Source organism: Myotis yumanensis, unplaced genomic scaffold, assembly GCF_028538775.1.
Source record: "Myotis yumanensis isolate MYYU_CA2020_CCGP unplaced genomic scaffold, mMyoYum1.0.hap1 SCAF_11, whole genome shotgun sequence".
Taxonomy (NCBI): Eukaryota; Metazoa; Chordata; class Mammalia; order Chiroptera; family Vespertilionidae; genus Myotis; species Myotis yumanensis.
Window position 1 is genome coordinate 52,840,037 of NW_027223762.1, and position 18,622 is coordinate 52,858,658.

At 47.9% G+C, this 18,622-nt stretch overlaps 1 protein-coding gene across 2 annotated transcripts in view; it reads left to right on the plus strand.

Annotated features, from left to right (window-relative positions):
* The first annotated feature begins 368 nt into the window (after positions 1-368).
* TCF7L1 (transcription factor 7 like 1) overlaps positions 369-18,622 on the plus strand; it is a 163,991-nt gene continuing 145,737 nt past the window's right edge. Inside the window, exons 1-3 of one of the 2 annotated variants that reach the window (XM_070429597.1) lie at positions 369-650; positions 733-796; positions 994-1,121. In XM_070429597.1, coding sequence (XP_070285698.1) covers positions 438-650; positions 733-796; positions 994-1,121 — 405 coding nt within the window. In that variant the 5' untranslated portion in view covers positions 369-437. The remainder of the gene's footprint in view (positions 651-732; positions 797-993; positions 1,122-18,622) is intronic. The other variant, XM_070429596.1, reaches the window with a different exon arrangement.

An 18,622-nucleotide genomic window follows, 5' to 3' on the forward strand; every position in this document is an offset into this window, starting at 1 on the left:
GTGCGAGTGTGAAGGCGAGTGAGTGTGTGCGCGCCGGAGCTGGCGGGGTTCCGCGCGGCGCGGGTGTCAGCTTGCAGCCGGGCTCCTCCCTCCGGCCCCCCTGCCCAGCCCGGCGGGCCCTCCTTCCTGCCCCGCTCGCCCCTCCCTGGCGGGCCAGGCGCTGGGACGCCCCGGCGGAGCAGGCGGTGGCGGCGAGTTGGGGAGCCCTGGGCTCGGCGCTGCCGGAGGGGCCCGAGCCGAGCCGCCCCCGCTCGGCCCGGCCGCGCTGGCCCCGCTTCCCGCCGGACCACGCCCTGTCAAACTTTGTGGCTGCGGCCGCGGCGGCGGCGGCGAGCGGAGCGGCCGGGCGAGCGGGAGGGAGGGGCGCCGGGCCGGGCCGGGCCGGGCGCGGGCGGCGCGGGGCGCGGAGAGCGGTGGCCCCGGCCCGCGGCCCCACCATGCCCCAGCTCGGCGGCGGCGGCTCGGGCGCCGGGGCGGCCGGTGGAGGGGACGACCTCGGGGCGAACGACGAGCTGATCCCCTTCCAGGACGAAGGGGGCGAGGAGCAGGAGCCGAGCAGCGACAGCGCCTCGGCGCAGCGGGACCTGGACGAAGTCAAGTCGTCCCTGGTCAACGAGTCGGAGAACCAGAGCAGCAGCTCGGACTCGGAGGTAAGGAGGCTCCGGCGGCCGACCCTGCGGACCCCGGCTCGGCGCCCGCTCACCCGCCCTCGCCTTTGTGTCTCCTCTGCAGGCGGAGAGGCGCCCGCAGCCCTCTCGGGACGCCTTCCAGAAGCCGCGGGACTATTTCGCCGAAGGTACGTGCTGGTCCGGGCAGCCCCCATTCCCGGGCCCCCCGGTGCTCTGAGCCTCCGTTGGGGCCGCCCGGGTTCCCCGCGTCCCCGCTCTCCGCCCCGTTCAGGGGCGCGCGCTCGGGCGCTCGGGTCCCGGGGTCCCCCGTCCAGGGGCCCCTGCCGCGGCGCTCGGCCTCACCCCGCCTTGGTCTTGCCCGCAGTGAGAAGGCCCCAGGACGGCGCGTTCTTTAAGGGTCCCCCGTACCCTGGGTACCCGTTCCTGATGATCCCGGACCTGAGCAGCCCGTATCTCCCCAACGGACCCCTGTCTCCCGGAGGAGCACGCACGGTGAGCGCCTGTCCGGCCGCGCCTGGCGCGGGGGAGGCCCGGCCGGCGGGATGCGCCCCCGGGCTCGGCAGCGGGTGGGGGATGGGGCCGTCCCGGAGGATCCGGGGCCGAACTCTGCGGAGTTGAACGACTCTGTGGCGGCGGCGCGTTAGGCTGCGCTAGCCAGTGCCTGGGTGAAAGTAAAATCCCTTCCAATCCCCTCCTTTTTTTGGCGGAAAAGCTTTGGGGTCCATTTCTGGGGTGTCCTTTGGCTTCCCAAGTTCTTTGCTCCCACGAAGGAAAACTTGGATTTTTGCCGGCTGCGGGCGGGTGGGTCTCGTTTTCCTTCCTGGAAGTGGGTCAGCTTTCCTTGGCAGTTGGGCAGGGGGCCCGGGAGCTGGGTTGGCGACGTTGCCCCCCCTCCCCCCCGACCTCAGTGCCACAGGCCGCTGCGAGTTGGTTCCTAAGAAACCCAGTGTCGTGGCGGGCTATTCACACACCCCTCTTCCCACCCCCAGCCCTCGCGCGGGGGCCTCCGCTTCTCCGTGGAGCTCGGGGTTTGAAACTCGCTGAGATTTCGAGGGCAACCCGCGCGGCATTCTTCAAGTGGAGGAACTTGGCTTTTCCCTCCTTTGTTGCCGACTTTTCTCATTTAAAGCGAGCGCTGCGACACTTTAAACCTGTTAATGGGCGCGCATTGTGTGCTGCGCGCTGGCATTTAGAGCCGTGATTAAGCAAATTGACCCGGCCCCAGACGACGTGCAAATGAGGGCGGATTCCATTCCCCACCCCCTCGCCGGCTCTCCACTCCCGCCCCCCTGAGTCGCGAGGGGCGCAGCCCGGGGCCGGCCAGGCTTTGTGTCCCGTAGCCGCCACCCCAAGCAGGGGTCCTCTGCCCAGGGGCGAGGTCCGATGGCAGATGTGGGTGAGCGCCTGTCCCCTGGGCGCCGCGCGCACGGTAGTGGTTCTCTGCTTTCCAGTTGGTTCTTGATTCAGGAGGTATTGGCGCCTTAGGAGCAGGGCCGGACAAACGCACTTTATATTCGCGCAGCCCTTACATAATAATTACAATTCAAGGGCCCCCTGAGAAGCGCTCGGTGCTAAATGGACGATCCCTGGCTGTCAGGGTCGGTGGGGAGCGGAGGCCTCTGCTGTGGGTTCAATGGTGCGCTCTGCTGGCCAGTGACATGTGGGAGTGGAGGTGGGGGCTCTGCCCTCCCGGGTCAAGCAGGGAAGATCTGCGGCTTTGACCCTTGTTTCCGAGCACCCCAGGAAGTTCTGAATGTAAACTGGATGTTACAGTGTACGTTCACATGAAAGAAAAAAAGGTGTGAGTAAAAGTTGAGCGATACAAGCTGTGGCCACTCTGTAGGTTTTCACTGATTCCCTTCCATGTCCGCAGATGAAGCCCCGTTCTGAAAGTTTTGGTAGGGTTCCCGTAACTTTGTGTGTTCGAGAGGGTTATGCTGCCAAAGTCTCCGTTTCCCATTTCCCATTAGATGCCTGGAAAGCGGCGTCTGGTGGCATTAGCCAAGGTGAGGGAGCACTGATCCGGGGCCTGGTGCAGACACGTCCCAAATATGACCAGTTATTTCCCTCCAGCGGGCTATTCCTTCTCCCTACCCATTTCTTATGCGGGCGTTTGGATTCTTCCTCTTTGAATGGTGACTCTGACAACTGCCCCCCAGGGAAGAGAGCCAGTGGGACACATCTGTTTGTCTCGGCCCTCTCCTTCCTTCCTTCTTTCTACCATCTGACATGTTCTTTTGCCTGAACACTTCCAAGGCGGGTTCTTGGTGATGCTGAGGACTCGAATCCAGGCCTGTGTGAGATTTTCGGAGCCCTCCGTGGGGAAGTCGACCTTTCCCCCCTGCATGCCTCTGACTGCAGGCTTACCCTCACCCCTGCAGCTGTGCCCTGGCCCGCGTTGTCTAACCCTCTGTTCAAGCCTTCGAGGACACTCGCCCTCTCTCTCGACCCTTCACAAGGGACTTAGTGTGTCCTAGCCCATTCTCATACCTACATTTTGTCTCCCTGGTGACTCGTCTGCAGAAATTCAGTTCCCGCGTTGTTTCTGTGGTCTTTAAGTGCCTATCACTGTGCTGGGCCTGCCTGATTCCAAAGTTAATTGAAGTATGGGAACATTTCCTGTAGTTCCGTCAGCTCAATAGAACCTGCTCTTTGACCCTATCTATCCTGGGGCATCATGGACTGTTACAGTGGTTCTCAACCTTGGCTGCACATTAGAATCACCTGGGAATCTTTATAAAATCCTGATTTCTGGGCCTCATCCTCCGGAAATTCTGTTTCTTTGTTACTAATGTTGTAGCCCCACCCCATAACAAAGAAACAGAATTTCCGGAGGATGAGGCCCAGAAATCAGGATTTTAAAAAGATTCCCAGGTGATTCTAATGTGCAGCCAAGGTTGAGAACCACTGGACTGTTAGGACAGCAAGTGAGGAAACCCTTAAGCCAGTGGTTCTCAACCTTCTGGCCCTTTAAATACAGTTCCTCATGTTGTGACCCAACCATAAAATTATTTTCGTTGCTACTTCATAACTGTAATGTTGCTACTGTTATGAATCGTAATGTAAATATCTGATATGCAGGATGGTCTTAGGTGACCCCTGTGAAAGGGTCATTCAACCGCCAAAGGGGTCGCGACCCACAGGTTGAGAACCGCTGCTTAAGCACTTGTCTGGACTTTAAGGTTGAGATGATGCTTTCCTCTGGGTGATTATGTTAATGTAACTAATGTGATTCTCACTGTAGGCAAACTGTAGGCCCTCCGTTGAGGTCCAGTCCTCTTAAAATGGATGTAGATATGAGATGGAGGGATGCGGGGAGGGAGGTGGCTGCAGAGGGGAGGGGAGTGTCTGGAATATATAATCTGGTCTCTTTCAGTGTCTAGGTCTGTGTTTGTTTCCTCTCTGAAATTCACAGCCTTAGGCTTTGTTGCGCTGAGGCCTGTCAGTGGTATAAAACTGGGCGACTTCAGTTCTCTGTTGCGCTCACACTTTCTGGAAATACCAAGCTAGAAGCAAAAGTAGGGATTAGCTGGAGTGCTTCAGGGTGTTAATTGACCCTAGGAATAGCAAGCAGCAGGGCTGCAGCACCCTCAGCACTGGCGTGATTCCTGCTGGGATGGCTGGGGCCTGCCAGTTCTGCTGTGGGGCCATCTCCTCCCCAGGCATTACCTTTGCCCTCCACTCTGGGTTGGCTGGGAGGCTGGGAAGTGGCCTCTTCCTGAGGCTCTTTAGAGAAGAGGTCCCCTTAACCTGGGGTGTGTGCCAAGCCTCCGAGCCATGATTCATTCCCATCTGGAGCCCTGGGGACCCTGTGGCCTAGGAAGGAAGGAGTAACTGCCACAAACCATCTTTCACTTCTTCAAACAGTCACCCCAAAATGATACATTCATTCCTGAAAAGGCTTCACAAGTTTGCTAAACCACCTCAGCGCTGTTGACTAGAATGTTGTTAGGAAAATGTAGGTCAACACAAAAGAAAGTGGATGTCAAAAATAGTTTGACTAATAAAAATAGTTTGACTAATAAGAGCCGAAAGGGAAATGTTGACTGGTTTAGGGAGCTAGCTGCAGAAGCATGGAGAATGGTTTGGCTGTGACCACAATGGGAGCGCTAATGACATTTTGGAAAAGAACTCCGCTGCTAGGTAGATTGCTGAGGAAATCTGTACGTTTTTTTTTGGTCCAGTTTATAAATTTAAGAGCTTTTCTCACACAGCTCAGCACCACATTCCTCACACCTTTTCGGACTGTCTCAACGCAAGTTTCTGTCTGGAATGGTTTTATTCACCAAACCTGTGTTTCTTTTTAAGTCCTTCCGATTATCCCACTGCTTCCCGTGGGCAGTGTTGCCGATATCCTGGGTGCTCCTGATTTCTTTTGGACACAAAATAGAGAAGTTGTCTGTTTTTAGGAGTTGTATGTAAAAGCTAAGTAAAACCTTTCTTACGGAAGATAGGATAAACATGCTGCTCTTGGTGAAAGTTCCTTTAAGCCATTTCATCTAAATATAACTTCTGTTCCATTTTTTTCTAAATATAACTGAGGGTTTAATGAGGGCTTTCCACATGGAACAAGCTTTTTTGAGGGCCCTGCCTGCGTTGTTGAGGTTGTGGCACTTGGATTGCGGGGGGTGACAAACCCTGGAGAGGGACTCAAACTTTGTCAGTCTTTTCTTTGGATGGGTGCATCTGGCAGGGAAGATCCGCTTGCTCTGTTATAATTTTAGAAAGTTATAGGTTGGTCTCATTCTTCATTGATCTCACTTCTATGGATTCTGGAGGAGAAAGTAGGCTAGCATACACACACACACACACACACACACACGTGCACACACAAAATCTAACCTTTAATAGAGTATTCCAGCCTTTAGAGTGATGTGCAAAATTAACAAAACAAAAAAAGGTGACATAAAAAAGAATTTAAATACTTAACTCACTGGAATTATTTAAATTCTTTTTTATGCCACAAATATTTTTGTTACCTTTGCATTATAGATCGGAAAATTTATAATGCAAAGAACCTACTTATATTCCAATTTAGAGCCAACTTTTACTTGCTAAACTAGAGAACTTTAGATTGGCATCTTTAAGAGTAAGTCTAAGTTCTCTACTTCATCTGATGTTTATTGAATGGACCCATCACGGGCAATGGCTAAGGGAGATGGGATGAATTAGATCCAACTTTGCTCTATAGGATTTAAAAAATGTGTTAGGGAGAAGTAGTGTTAGCCTGGCCGGAGTGGCTCAGTTGGTTGAGCATCATCCTGAACACCAAAAGGTTGCCGGTTTGATTCCCGGTCACGGCACTGATGGGTTATGGATTTGATCCCCATTTGGGGAGCATCTGGAAAGGCAACTATTCTCTCTCTCTCTGAATTTCCTTGGGTGAGGATTTAAAAAAAAAGTAATGTTAGCACAAACTACTATAATAGGAAGTCTATGTTAGGAGCCCATAAAGTCCAGAGAAGAATTTTGAGAGTAGAAAGATTGTTTTGGGTCAGCAAGATCAAGGAAGGCAGGGGGAGGAAGTTGTTGTTACTGTTTTTTATTGATTTTTAGAGAGAGAAGAAAGGAGAGGGAGAGAGAGAGAAACATCTATGTGAGAGCGAAACATGGATCAGCTGCCTCCTGCATGACCCCTACTGGGGATTGAGCCTGCAATCCAGGTATGTGCTTTGACCCGGAATTGAACCAGCAACCTTTCAATGCACAGGATGACGCCCAACCAGCTGAGCCACACTGGCCAGGATGAGGAAGTTGTTTTACACTAGTGCCCGAAAACTCGGTCATTCTTTTTTTTAAAAAAATTTTATTGTTGAAAGTATTACATAGATCCTCCTTTTCTCCCCACTAACCTCTTCCAGCCCACTTCTGTCCCCCTCAGTCATTCTTTAATTCAGAGCAATTCTTGTTGATTGTGTAGCCTCTAAAACTAATCTATATATATATATATAAGGTGAATATGCAAAGTGTCCCCTCGGGAGTTCGACCAGGAAACTGGGAGACCGGGAGTTCGATTGCTCGCTATGATGTGCCCTGACCACCAAGGGGCGGTGTGGAACATGGCAGGTGACCAGCAGCAAGGGTGGGGTGCTGAAGGAGCCAGGGAAGGAGGAGGTGGGGAGGTGGGGAACCTGATCGGCCCTGATTGCTGGCCAGGCCTAGGGACCCTACCCGTGCACAACTTTCGTGCACTGAGCCTCTAGTATAAAATAATATTGAATATCAACTGTAATAGAAAATTATTAAAAATATATTTAAAAAGTAATTCTTGCTCATGATAAATGTAAATAGTACAGAGGTGTTTAGTGTGGTGTTTAGCCCTCCTTCCCCCTCATCTTGAGGTTGAAGCCAGCACAGGGAGAGCAGAGGCGTGGAGGAAGGCGAAAAGTTCAGGGCTGTTCGGGGTAATGCAAGTTATTCTGTTTACCTGGAAGGGTAAGGGGCCAGACCTTGAATGCCAGTGAAGGAATTTGGTTTTATTCAGAAGGCAGCAGAGAACCATTGAAAGTGAAAGCTGGGAAGTGATGTGACTCCTACATGTGCTTAGAGAGGTAATCGTGATCGGAGGGAGAGGACCTGGAAGGAGCCACAACAGTCAGAAGACTCACAGGAGTCCAAGGGGGAGAGGAAAGGGGCTTAAGAGTATGCAAGTGGAAAGGATGGGAGAGACTGGGATGGTCGGTTGAATTTGTGCAGGGAGAGATGGCACTATAGGCAGGAAGTGGCTGATGTCACAGCGAACTCCTGGGGTCTGGGCTGGGTGAATGACCTCCTGCAGGTGGGGCCCTGGCCCGCCATCTGCCTACTCATGCTGGACTGACTCTTGACTACTTTGGCAGTATCCGAGCCCACGTGGTCTGTAAGAGCGTCTCCCTTGGAGAAACTGCTAGGTTTCATCGGAGACACATTGGGTTTGAGGGGATATTGAGGGAATAGTTAACCGCAGCAACTGGCTGATTCAGGGGAGCAAGAGAAGGGGGCGGGGGAGATGCTCAGATAGAGGAAGAAGTCACTGAAGGAGGATGGAAAGGAGCACTTGCCAAGGAGGGAGGAGGGCTTAGGGACTGTGGCCACATGGGAGCTGCAGGGAAAGGAAAGGGGCGGGGTGTCCTCAGTGACACATGCCTCGGAGGGGACAAGAAGATGGAGGAGTCGAGAGGGGCTCTGGGAATTCTCTAATTAGGAAGTTGGTGCCCACAGAGAGAAGTGTTCCAGGCAAGTGCAGTGATAATGATAGGGAGGCAGTGTCACTAGCTTAGGGCTTCCCCGTCCGGTGCCAAGGTGCTGTGCATTGGACTAGTCCCAGGTGTGGCCCATCCCTCACTGCTCAGCCAGAACGCCCCCCCCCCCCCCCCCCCCCTCAGCTGACTCCCGCAGTGGCGAGCAACCTGCTCTCTCTAACCCTGTGTACCTTACACATTTCATTTTCTGCCCTACCGTAACCTGGAGGATGTTGGAAAATCAGACTCCAGATAACTATTTAAGAAGAATGGGTGTGGCATGAAGGGAGGGGAGGGGGAGCCACAGGCTTTGGAAAGTATATTTAGGATGCTGGAGTGGGAGCTTGTTTGCAGGAGCCGTAGGGTAGCATGAATGGAGGAGAAGATAGGAAAAAGAAGAGGTGAGACTGAGAACGTAGGGAAGAAGGTAAAGTCGTCTTCCTTCATTGATGGAGGATGCTTAAGAGTAGGTGTTCTGATTTTGCAGACTAGCCCAAGAGCTGAAGCTGAGGATGTAGAAAAAGGCAGAGGTGGAGTTGGCAGAAATTGAGGGGGGAGTGCATTGGATGGCTAGATGGTTTTGAGAGTCTCAGTAAAACCAAGGGCAAGTTGGCTGGGGTGGGGGTCTTGAAATTTTGTTTGCAGTAAGTAGGGAGACTAAAGCCCTTTCTCTACCCCCGTTATAAATCTGAAAACGTTGGGAACCTCTGAGCTACATGTTAAATAATGGAACACTTGTGCACTGGTTGAAAGATAGGACATACTGGGGGAAATTTTCCTCTTTTTATTGTCTGGAGCCGACTGTTTTTGAAGGGGGATGGAGATGGGAATCAAAATACAACTCATTTGCAATCAGGGGCGGATACTGCAGTGTGGTCAGTAATTGGGGATGGGGAAGGAAGGACCGACGGCTTAAAAGCATGTAGAAGACTGCCCCAAATGGACTAATGCATTTTTGGAGGAGGTTTTTATATTATCTTCTCTCAAGCTGGGTTGGATTTAGTGAAATAAAGGCCGTTTCCAAAACCTTGGCCCTCGGAAATGAAGGGAGCACAGGGGAGCGAGGGGACTGGCCTTTTCCTCTGTGTGTGTGAACCCTCCGGGCCACTGCACAGCTTCTCCCTGAGACTCCCAGGGGTGAGAGGTGCTCCGACTTACCTCAGTTGACTTTAAGTTTCTAAAATAAATTTCAGAATTTTAAACCTTTCCTTTTCATTATATGTATGTAGCCCACAGATTTTCATGGGGAAATGAACGTTTAGTTTAGAAATACACTTCAAAGTTTGAAAACTATAAAAATGTTTTCCACCCTGGCTGGGTAGTTTAGTTGGTTAGACCATCGTCCGGATATGCCAACGTTGTGGGTTCGATCCCCGGTCAGGGTACATAAACAATCAACCAATGAATGCTGGATGGGTGGAACAACAAATCTCTCTCTCTCTCTCTCTCTCTCTCCCCATCCCTTCCCTTCTCTCTCTCTAATCAACAGTAATTGTTTTTAAAGCAACCTGAACCTGACTTAAAAAAAATGTTTTCCTAAACATGGCCTTTTCAAGTGATAATTCTAGTTACCTGGATTCCTCAGAACAGGGAATGTACTCATACTCCAAGCTGTTATAGCATTTTAGAAATCTTTTTTATTTAAGAGGAGCAACAAGGTCCCAAGTACTCACCCTAATTATAGAAAGTAAACAAAGTATAAACAAAAAATCCACAAAAGAAGAATCTACAAATGACTACCCAGTATGTTTAACCTGCCATGTAATAAAAAGTGCTAATACAGCCGAATCATTTTTCAGCCACTACATTAACAAAGAATTTGTCTTAATAAGACTCATAAATGCTGGCAAATGTATGGTAAAGTGGGTGCTCTATTTGCTGTTCTTGAAGAGTGTTAATAACCCCAGTCCATGTGGAAAGCACTTGGCAATGGCTACCAAAACCTGAACATTTGTCATGGCTTCTGACCTGCTGGGAAGTAGATACTTGTTATTCCCATTTCACTGCTGTGCAGACAGACTTGTGGAGGTCAAGTATCTTGTTCAAGGTCATATTACTGGCAATCGACTGTGCAGAGATTTGAACTTGGTTGTGAGTCCAAAGTCTAGGTCTTCCCACTGCACCCTGTGACTTTACACAGTGCCTGATGTAACTAGCTCCTCCTCCTCTTGGGGCAAGGGCACCGACCTTTGTTTTCCACTCAGAAATCCTGATGTGAGTTATCAGTTGGGGGGAGGGGGGTAGATTTGTTCCCAGTGGACCTGGGAATGTGCCTTCCCAAATAAACAGTTGTATAAGCGAGTGAATGGCTGTGGTTCCAGTTGTCCCTCCAGCATTGTGCTCCGGAGGGGTGAAGTAACCTTCCGTGGGTGGCCCCAGGAACTTCACCGCACCCCCTCTTACAGAGGAATAAGTGGTTATCTGCTAGCGTGTGAACTGTTTGGAACTTGGGGCCTGTTTTTCCTGGTTGAAGTCAGTGAGGGTTAGAAGAACACTCGAGTGTGTCTTTGGTGTGGAGGAAGGCGGGAGGAGTATATTGGCTCGCTGCCTCTGTAGTTTGGATAACAACGGCGTTTGGTTAACCAAGTGTTATTTGCAAACATTATTTCCTTATTGTTCATTTTATAAAGTATTTTATAAATTGGTTGCCTTTTTAAAGTTCTCTAAGTTAAAAAGCAGTCCCATTCATCTATAACTACTTCGGTAAACTGACTGTTAAATAAATAAATAGCTAAACATTTACACAGAGAATTCTTTTGGAAATGGCAGAGGATTTATTAGTCCCTCCCCCCATCCTTTTGTGTGTGTGTGTGTGTGTGTGTGTGTGTGTAAGATAGTTTGAAATTAGGAAATGAATCAGGAAATTCAGTGCTTTTTCCTTCACTTCAGAAATTATCTTCCAGGTGGCCTCTTTCTGAAGCAGTAGTATGGTAGAAATATTAGTAAGAGGGCTTCTGCGTATGGTTGAGGGGAGGAACTTGGGGAGCTAGCTAAGCCCTCCCGGAAATCTGGGTGTTGGGAGGCACTACGTCTCAGTGAGATAGACGTCTTATTCCTCATTAAGTGAATGGGGCCACTATTTGTTCAAATGTCTACAGAAAATGTGTGGGGAAACAGAAAGGTGTAAATAGGAGAGAGAGTAACTGTGATTAGGAAATGCATGGATCTGCCGATAATGAAGAAAAACAGGAGAAGTAAGAATGAGTGGTATGAAAAGCTGATCAAGTCCAGATTCGTTGGCAGTAGAGATTTCTGATGTTTGGAACGACACTCTTCTCCATAAATTCCAAAAAGACTATGTCAGTCACGAATATCAGTTGGATTTTATAACACATACCTTCTGGGGATGGGTTGGATGTCCCTCCCTGAGATTCTTCTACAAGCACCCAGCGAGGTGCCCTGTCGCCCTCGCAGCTGGAAGGGGGACCGTCCGTCCAGCTCACCCCACTGGCGAGGAGCACACGTTGGGGAGATTGTGGACTTGCCCCAGACCGAGCAGTTATGAATGATGGGAACATTGCCCTCTTTACTCAGGGAGACCCACAGTAAGCCCGGCAAAGAGCAGGGCTACAGGAAAACTGCACCTCGGAATCCTTCTTTTTTTAAAAAATATATTTTATTAATTTTTTACAGAGAGGAAGGGAGAGGGATAGAGAGTTAGAAACATCAGTGAGAGAGACACATCGATCAGCTGCCTCCTGCACACTCCCTAATGGGGATGTGCCCGCAACCAAGGTACATGTCCTTGACCAGAATCGAACCTGGGACCCTTCAGTCCGCAGGCTGATGCTCTATCCACTGAACCAAACCAGTTAGGGCTCAGAATACTTCTTTATGAAACCGTACGTCTGACCCAGGAGAAGTGATTCTCAGACATTTGTTGAATGTTGGCAGCATGAATATTCAAACATCAATGTTTTTAAAAGCAGCCTTGCAGGCACCGTTCACACCTGTTCCCACATCGAACACATGCACATCTGATATTATAATCTGTTTTATCCACGAGGAAGCGGAGACTGCGAGAGTAGGCGAGGGACCTAGAGTCACCTCTCCAGAAGGTGGCAGAGCCATTATTCCAGCCACAATGCTGGAGTTCCCCTTTTACTGGAAGTTGACAGCCAGATTAATGTGAACATGCCATTCGGAGCAAGATACAAAGAGGTGGTTTGCAAGAGTACAGGAAAAGATGAAGATTGAGTAGCGTCTCCGTATTCATTTTTTTTTTCGGTGGCATTTCCAACCCTTGGACTTAGGAGGCACTTTTAAATTGCTGGGGTAGCGTCAGACCCTTTTAATGGCTGTTCTCTCCACAGTTCCAGAGATGACGATCATTGCAGTGTTAATCTTTCGTTGCTTTTCTGTGCTCTGCAACTCCTTTTTCCCCCTTCAGTATCCCTTGTGTTTTCCTTCTGACATTTTGAGGCGGTAAACTTGGTTCCTTAGATACCATGATATCTAATATTATTGTGTGCCTCTGCTGACGTGGGCTATTGCCTACTTCCTACTCCTGGCCACTCCTGCTTTCTTGTACATGCATGGATATTATCTTATGTGTAAACTAGAGGTCTGGTGCATGAATTAGTGCACTGGTGGGGTCCTGCTGGCCTGCACCGATGGGAGCTGATTGGGCCGGGCCGTCAGGGGAGAGGGGACATGGGAGGTTGGCCAGCCGGCCCCACCCCCAATTAGGGTGGGAGGGGCTGATTGGGGACAGGGCTGACCAGGGGGAGGGGCCGCCAGGGGTTGGCTTGCTGGCCCTGCCCCCAATCGGGGTGGGGGGGCCAGGCCAGCCAGGAGGAGGGGCCATGGACGGTTGGCTGGCCATCTCCACCCCTGATCCATCTTGGGCCGGCCATGGGGAGGGGCCGACCCCCAGATTGGGCCAGTTGGCTGGCTGCAGTGCGTGTCATAGCGACCAGTTGTTCTGGTCGTTCCTGTCGTTCTGGTCGCTTGGCTTATATATATGTAGATGGGATATAGTCAATGCTTATTAATTACATTATCTATTTAAACTTTTCTAGGTGGGATGCATAGAGGAGAGGTATAGGAGGAATGTTAGACGTACACGAGATAAATACACTTTATACCTCTACTTTACAACATAAGCTTTTCTGTTATAAAATGCTTGTCAGGGCCCTAGCTGGTTTGGCTCAGTGGATAGAGAGTCAGCCTGCGGACTGAAGGGTCCCGGGTTTGATTGTGGTCAAGGGCACATGCCTGGGTTGTGGGTTCAATCCCCAGTAGGAGACATGCAGGAGGCAGCCGCTCAATGATTCTCTCTCATCATTGATGTTTCTCTTCCTCTCTGAAATCAATAAAAATGTATTTTAAAAAGATAAAAAATAAAATGCTTGTCAGGGAGAGGAGACACGGGTGCTGAAGCTTTGGAGTGAGAAATAAATCGTCTTCAGAAGGGTGTTCCCAGGCCCTCTCAGGGGAGGTAATGCAGGAAGGGGCTGTGGTGGTGCGAGTGTGGAGTTTGGACGCATTTAAATTCAAAATATCATGGTGTGTGGGGACGGTTTCCGTTTTGGACACGTGGCAGTTAACTGGTTAATAAGCAGTTGCACTGAGAGAGAGGAGAGAGGAACATGGTGGAGGGAAGCCCGAGGCCTTGGGATGGAGCAGCATGCTCCACGGACAGGCCACCCCTTTCCCTTGGGCTGCATGCAGTATGTCTCAGGCCTGGGGCTTGGCCACAGTCGGCCAGGCCTGAACCCCAGCCCAGCCCTGGTCTGGCTCTGTGCCTCTGTGCCCCAGGGCTCTCTTCGGCAAAACGGGGATAATATTAGTATTTGAGGTCACTGAGTTAACGTTTTGGCTAAATGGACCGTGTTTTAAAACCAGGATTTGTCCAAGGCTAAAACGAACTAGCAACATCGTAGAACGAATTTCTGGGATATAAAAAGCAATAATAGGCCTGGCTGGGTGTCTCTGTTGGAGCATTCTCCCGGACACCAAAGGGTGGTGGGTTTGATTCCCAGTCAGGGCATATACCAAGGTTTCGGGTTCGATACCAAGGCAACTGATCGAAGTTTCTCTCTCACTTTGATGCCTCTCTCTGTTTCTCTCCCCTTCTCTCCAAAAAAAAACCAAACCAATAACAAACATAGCCTTGGATGAGGATTAAAACATTAAAAAAAGTAATAAATGTCATCAAAATAATGTACAGTATTATTATAACTTTATTAAGATGTTTGGTGGCCAAAAATTTTAAACCAATACTTTAATAAGTGGGTTTTTCTTGCAGTATTTAAAAATATTTTTATAGGAAATGATTGGTATAGTCTGGAGAAACCAGAAATGCTGGAACAAAAGTAATTAGTACATCAGCTTCAGAACTTAGTGCAGCTTTTCAGTTTACATGGTTTTCAGTTCCCTTTGCAAAGAGTTAACATGTCACTTTAACAGAATTGCCAGTTTGTGTGAGTTCTTAATCAAGTGACTATCAACAGGATGATATATACACACAACTAATTAATATATGTGGAATTTATGTGCATTTGATCCTTGTACAAATCCGTGTGTAAGTGGAGCTACACATGTTGTTTAGCAGTCAACTGTATATATACAGGGTGGGGCACAAGTAGGTTTACAGTTGTTTGTATGTAAACTAATACTATCTATAATAATAAAAGTGTAATATGCTAATTAAACCAGATGTCCTTCTGGATGACCTTCTGGACGAAGCCGGGGCTGCGAGGGCCGAGGTGGTTGCTGCGGCGGGTGGGGGCCGAGACAGAGGCAGCCGCGGCAGCCGGGGCTGAGCCCCTTGCACGAATTTCGTGCATCAGGCCTCTAGTAATTAATAAATAATAATATAAGAATAAACTGTTTCACGTACTCACAACTGTAAACCTACGTCTGCTCCACCCTGTATATGTATAAATTAATTTAACTTTTTATTTTGGAGTAATTTCAGACGCAGAAAAAGATGTGAAATAGTATGACGAATCCCATGTAATTTTCTCTAGATTTCCCAAAATGTTAACATTGACTACATTTCCTTTATCTTTCTCTCTTTCTATCACTTTTGAGAATAAGTTGCAGACACAATGCCCCTTTGCTCCTAGATAACTTCATGTGTCTGTTCTTTTTAAAAAAAATTGTTAGTTTTTTTAATTGATATTTTTATTTATTGAACTTATTTTGGGGTTCCATTGGTTAATAAAATTACACAGATTTCAGGTACACAATTCTATAATATATCAAGTCCAGGCTCCTTCCATGACCTTTTATTCCTCCTTGACCCTCTTCTACCCCCCCACCCCCCCCAGAACCAACTATATTTACCACAATATAGTTATGACATTCAGGAAATTAACACAGAGGTAGCCCCATTGTCTCATCTACAGATCTTACTCAGATTTTGACAATTGTCTTTCTAATGTCTTGTAGCAAAAATTTGGTCTGGGGGTAGATCCAGCATGAGTCCAAGTCTGACTTTGTTGTCTAGAACAGTTTTCAGTCCAAATGTGTCTCTTGTGTTCTTGACTTTTGAAGATGACAAACCTTTTATTTTGTAAAGAACCTTGACTTTTGCTTTTTTCAGATGTGTCTTCATGATTAGGTTAGGTGTTTATTTAGGGCAAGAACACTGCCTAGTTGATGCGTCATTGACATGTACTTCTCTGTACTTCTCCGAGGAGCCATCTATTTTGCCATTATGGGCGGTGTTCATTTGGATCACTCGGTTAAAGGGATACTGCCAGGTTTCTGCAAGAAAGTTATATTTTTCCTCTTTGTAATTTAATGAGTATCTTGTGGGGAGATCCTTTGTGACTGTAGGAATATCCCATTTTCCACCAAACTTTCACCCACTGGTTTTATTATTCATTGGTGTTTCTTGCCAGACACAATTACTTCTGAGGTAGAGGCCAAATTGATGAGCACATTTTTAAAGTTGGACGTTGTAGTGCAGAAAGTTATTTCTCAGCTGTATAAGTTGCTAGTTGTTTCTGTGACACTCTAGAATATACTTGTGAATATTAAATAGATGAAGGAACAAGATATTTCTGGTCCCTCATTTTTTTTATAAAAGTTTCTTTTCATGGTTTTTAATATCTGTATTATGTCTGGATCGAAGACGATTAATCACAGGATTATGGTACATTCTCTTAAAATCTTGTGAAATATTGAGGTAGCAAATTGACATTCTGCTCTGCATTCTAAATAGGATGTAAAGAACTTCCTAATTAGGTTTTTAGTTTTTTATCTGATGCCTCCTGTGGAGTTTCTCACAGTCTGGATTTTGTCAAATGCAACCCCATGATGTCTTTTAACATGTTTTTCTATCCCCTGTAGTTCTTGAAAAGTGTTAGCTGGATTTAGATTTTTGATCAAGCTTCAGGGGTCTCCCTTTCTCTCTCCTTTTAAATTTATTTTTGCAAGACTCTTTCATCAATGTTGTTCTTACATCGGAGACACTTAATGTCTGGTTGTCTCTGTGATATTAGCAGCCACTGATCATCATCATCCACATCCTTTACTTCATTATCGATTTAAAAAATGGTGAATTCCTTCTTCATCTATCGGCTGTAATATTTTTTTAAAAGAGATACTGCTATTAGTTACCTTTAATCAGGTCAGCAAACTAAGATCCATAGGTGAAATCCAACTCACTACTTATTTTTGTAAATAAAGTTTTATTAGAACCCGGCCATGTGCATTCATTTGTATAACGTCTGTGGCTGCTTTTGCACTACAAGGGCTTAGTTGAGTGGTTGTGATGAGGCCGTACATAGCCTATAGAGTTGAAAACATCTGGCACTTTGTGGAAAAAGTTTTCTAACCTCTGCTCTAGATCACATGGGAAAGGCAGTCTTTCCTTTTATTTATTTACCAGTGGTCAGTCGGTTTCCTATTACCCTGTAAAGGTAATCAATGAAGCTATGATATCTAAAAAATATATCATTATAGACTCACGTACAGTAGGTCCTCGGGTTACATCGGAGATCCGTTCCGTTCCTACGGCGCGACGTAACGTGATTTTCGCCGTAAGTCGAAACCCACTTACATAAGCACCTACGTCACTCACATGGAGCACATACACAGCAGTGATGAAGTGAAACAGTAAAAAAAATTTAGAAGAAGGATAACAATTTCTGACCTTTACTTGTGGTAAATAAATAATAAAAAACATAAAGCACATATGTCGAAATGATGGAACTTTTTTTTTTATAAGTACTGTAAATGGGAGATGGCCACGTAACCACGAAACAACGTACGTTGAGTTCAACGTAACCCAAGGGCTGCCTGTATTTAAATCTATTTAGTGTATTTCAGTCCATTTATAATTATTACTAGAGGCCCAATGCACGAAAATTCATGCAAGGGTAGGCCTTCCCTCCTCCGACCGCCGGCAGGCACCTGGGACCCGGGCTGGCTTCCCTCAGGCCACCCACAGGCACCTGGGACCCAGGTTGGCTTCCCTCCGGCCCTGGCTTCGTCATGAAGGACGTCTGGAATACATCTGGTCTAATTAGCATATTACCCTTTTTAAAAAATATATATTTTATTGATTTTTTTTACAGAGAGGAAGGGAGAGGGATAGAGAGCTAGAAACATCGATAAGCTGCCTCCTGCACACCCCCCACTGGGGATGTGCCTGCAACCAAGGCACATGCCCTTGACCGGAATCGAACCTGGGACCCTTGAGTCGCAGGCCGGCGCTCTATCCACTGAGCCAAACCGGTTAGGGCACATATTACCCTTTTATTATTATAGATCCTTATTGATACTCAGATCGCCCCACCTGTAGTCAGTGGAAGCCTCTTCAGGTCCTCATGTCCTTGATGCTTCCCTGCCTCCTGGAATGGCAGGATGTTCCAGGATCTTGTGCATTCCCTGCCCCAGACCTGCAGCCAGCCATTCCTAGAAGGAGCTCTGATTCCTTTTTTAGTGAAATATGTGACTTAGAAGCAATAGTCTGAACGCGGGGGGTGCATATACAGCTCCTAAATGTTCTGTTTACTGTTAGGAGTTCACCAAGCAATTCCACGGGGTTTAGAAGTACAGTTGACCCTTGAACCTGTACAAGTTTGAGCTGCGAGGGTCTTGTTTTTATGTGGACCCACAAATAAGTAGACCTGTGCAATTCAAACTTGAGTTGTTCAAGAGTTGACTGTAGAATGTAAGATGCCTACTGTAATATTTTTTACTTTTTATTTATTGATTTTAGAAAGACATTGATTTGTTTCACTTACTTATGCATTCACTGGTTGATTCTTGTGTGTGCTCTGACCGGGGATCGAATCAGTAAACTTGGCCTATTGGGAAGACGTTCTAACCAATGGAACTACAGGCCAGGGCGCCTATTGTAATTTAAAAAAATTTCATAAACACTTATTTGCTCTAAAAGTATATAATGTTCTCATTTTAAATGTAGTCTTAACATTAGTAATCCTGTTAATTAATCCCATCTATACTATATATATAAAAGGCTAATATGCTAAGTGTCCGACCATCCGACCAGTCACTATGACATGCACTGACCACCAGGGGGCAGATGCTCAACACAGGAGCTGCCAAGCTGTAGTTACTTGACAGCGGCTGTTCTCAGGTGGTGCACCCTGAAACCAGAGAGGAGGGAGCCTGGTTCCTTGCGGGGCCGCGCGATTCCACCTTTGGCCGTAGGTTATGTTGTTGCTGGGGCACTGATGGCCCCGAATCTGGTTTACTGCACACTTGTGTTTGCATTCCACACCCTGTACGACAGCAACTTTGCAGAGTGCCCTCTTTCACTACGGGACCCGTGGGGGGATGTCAGAGAGC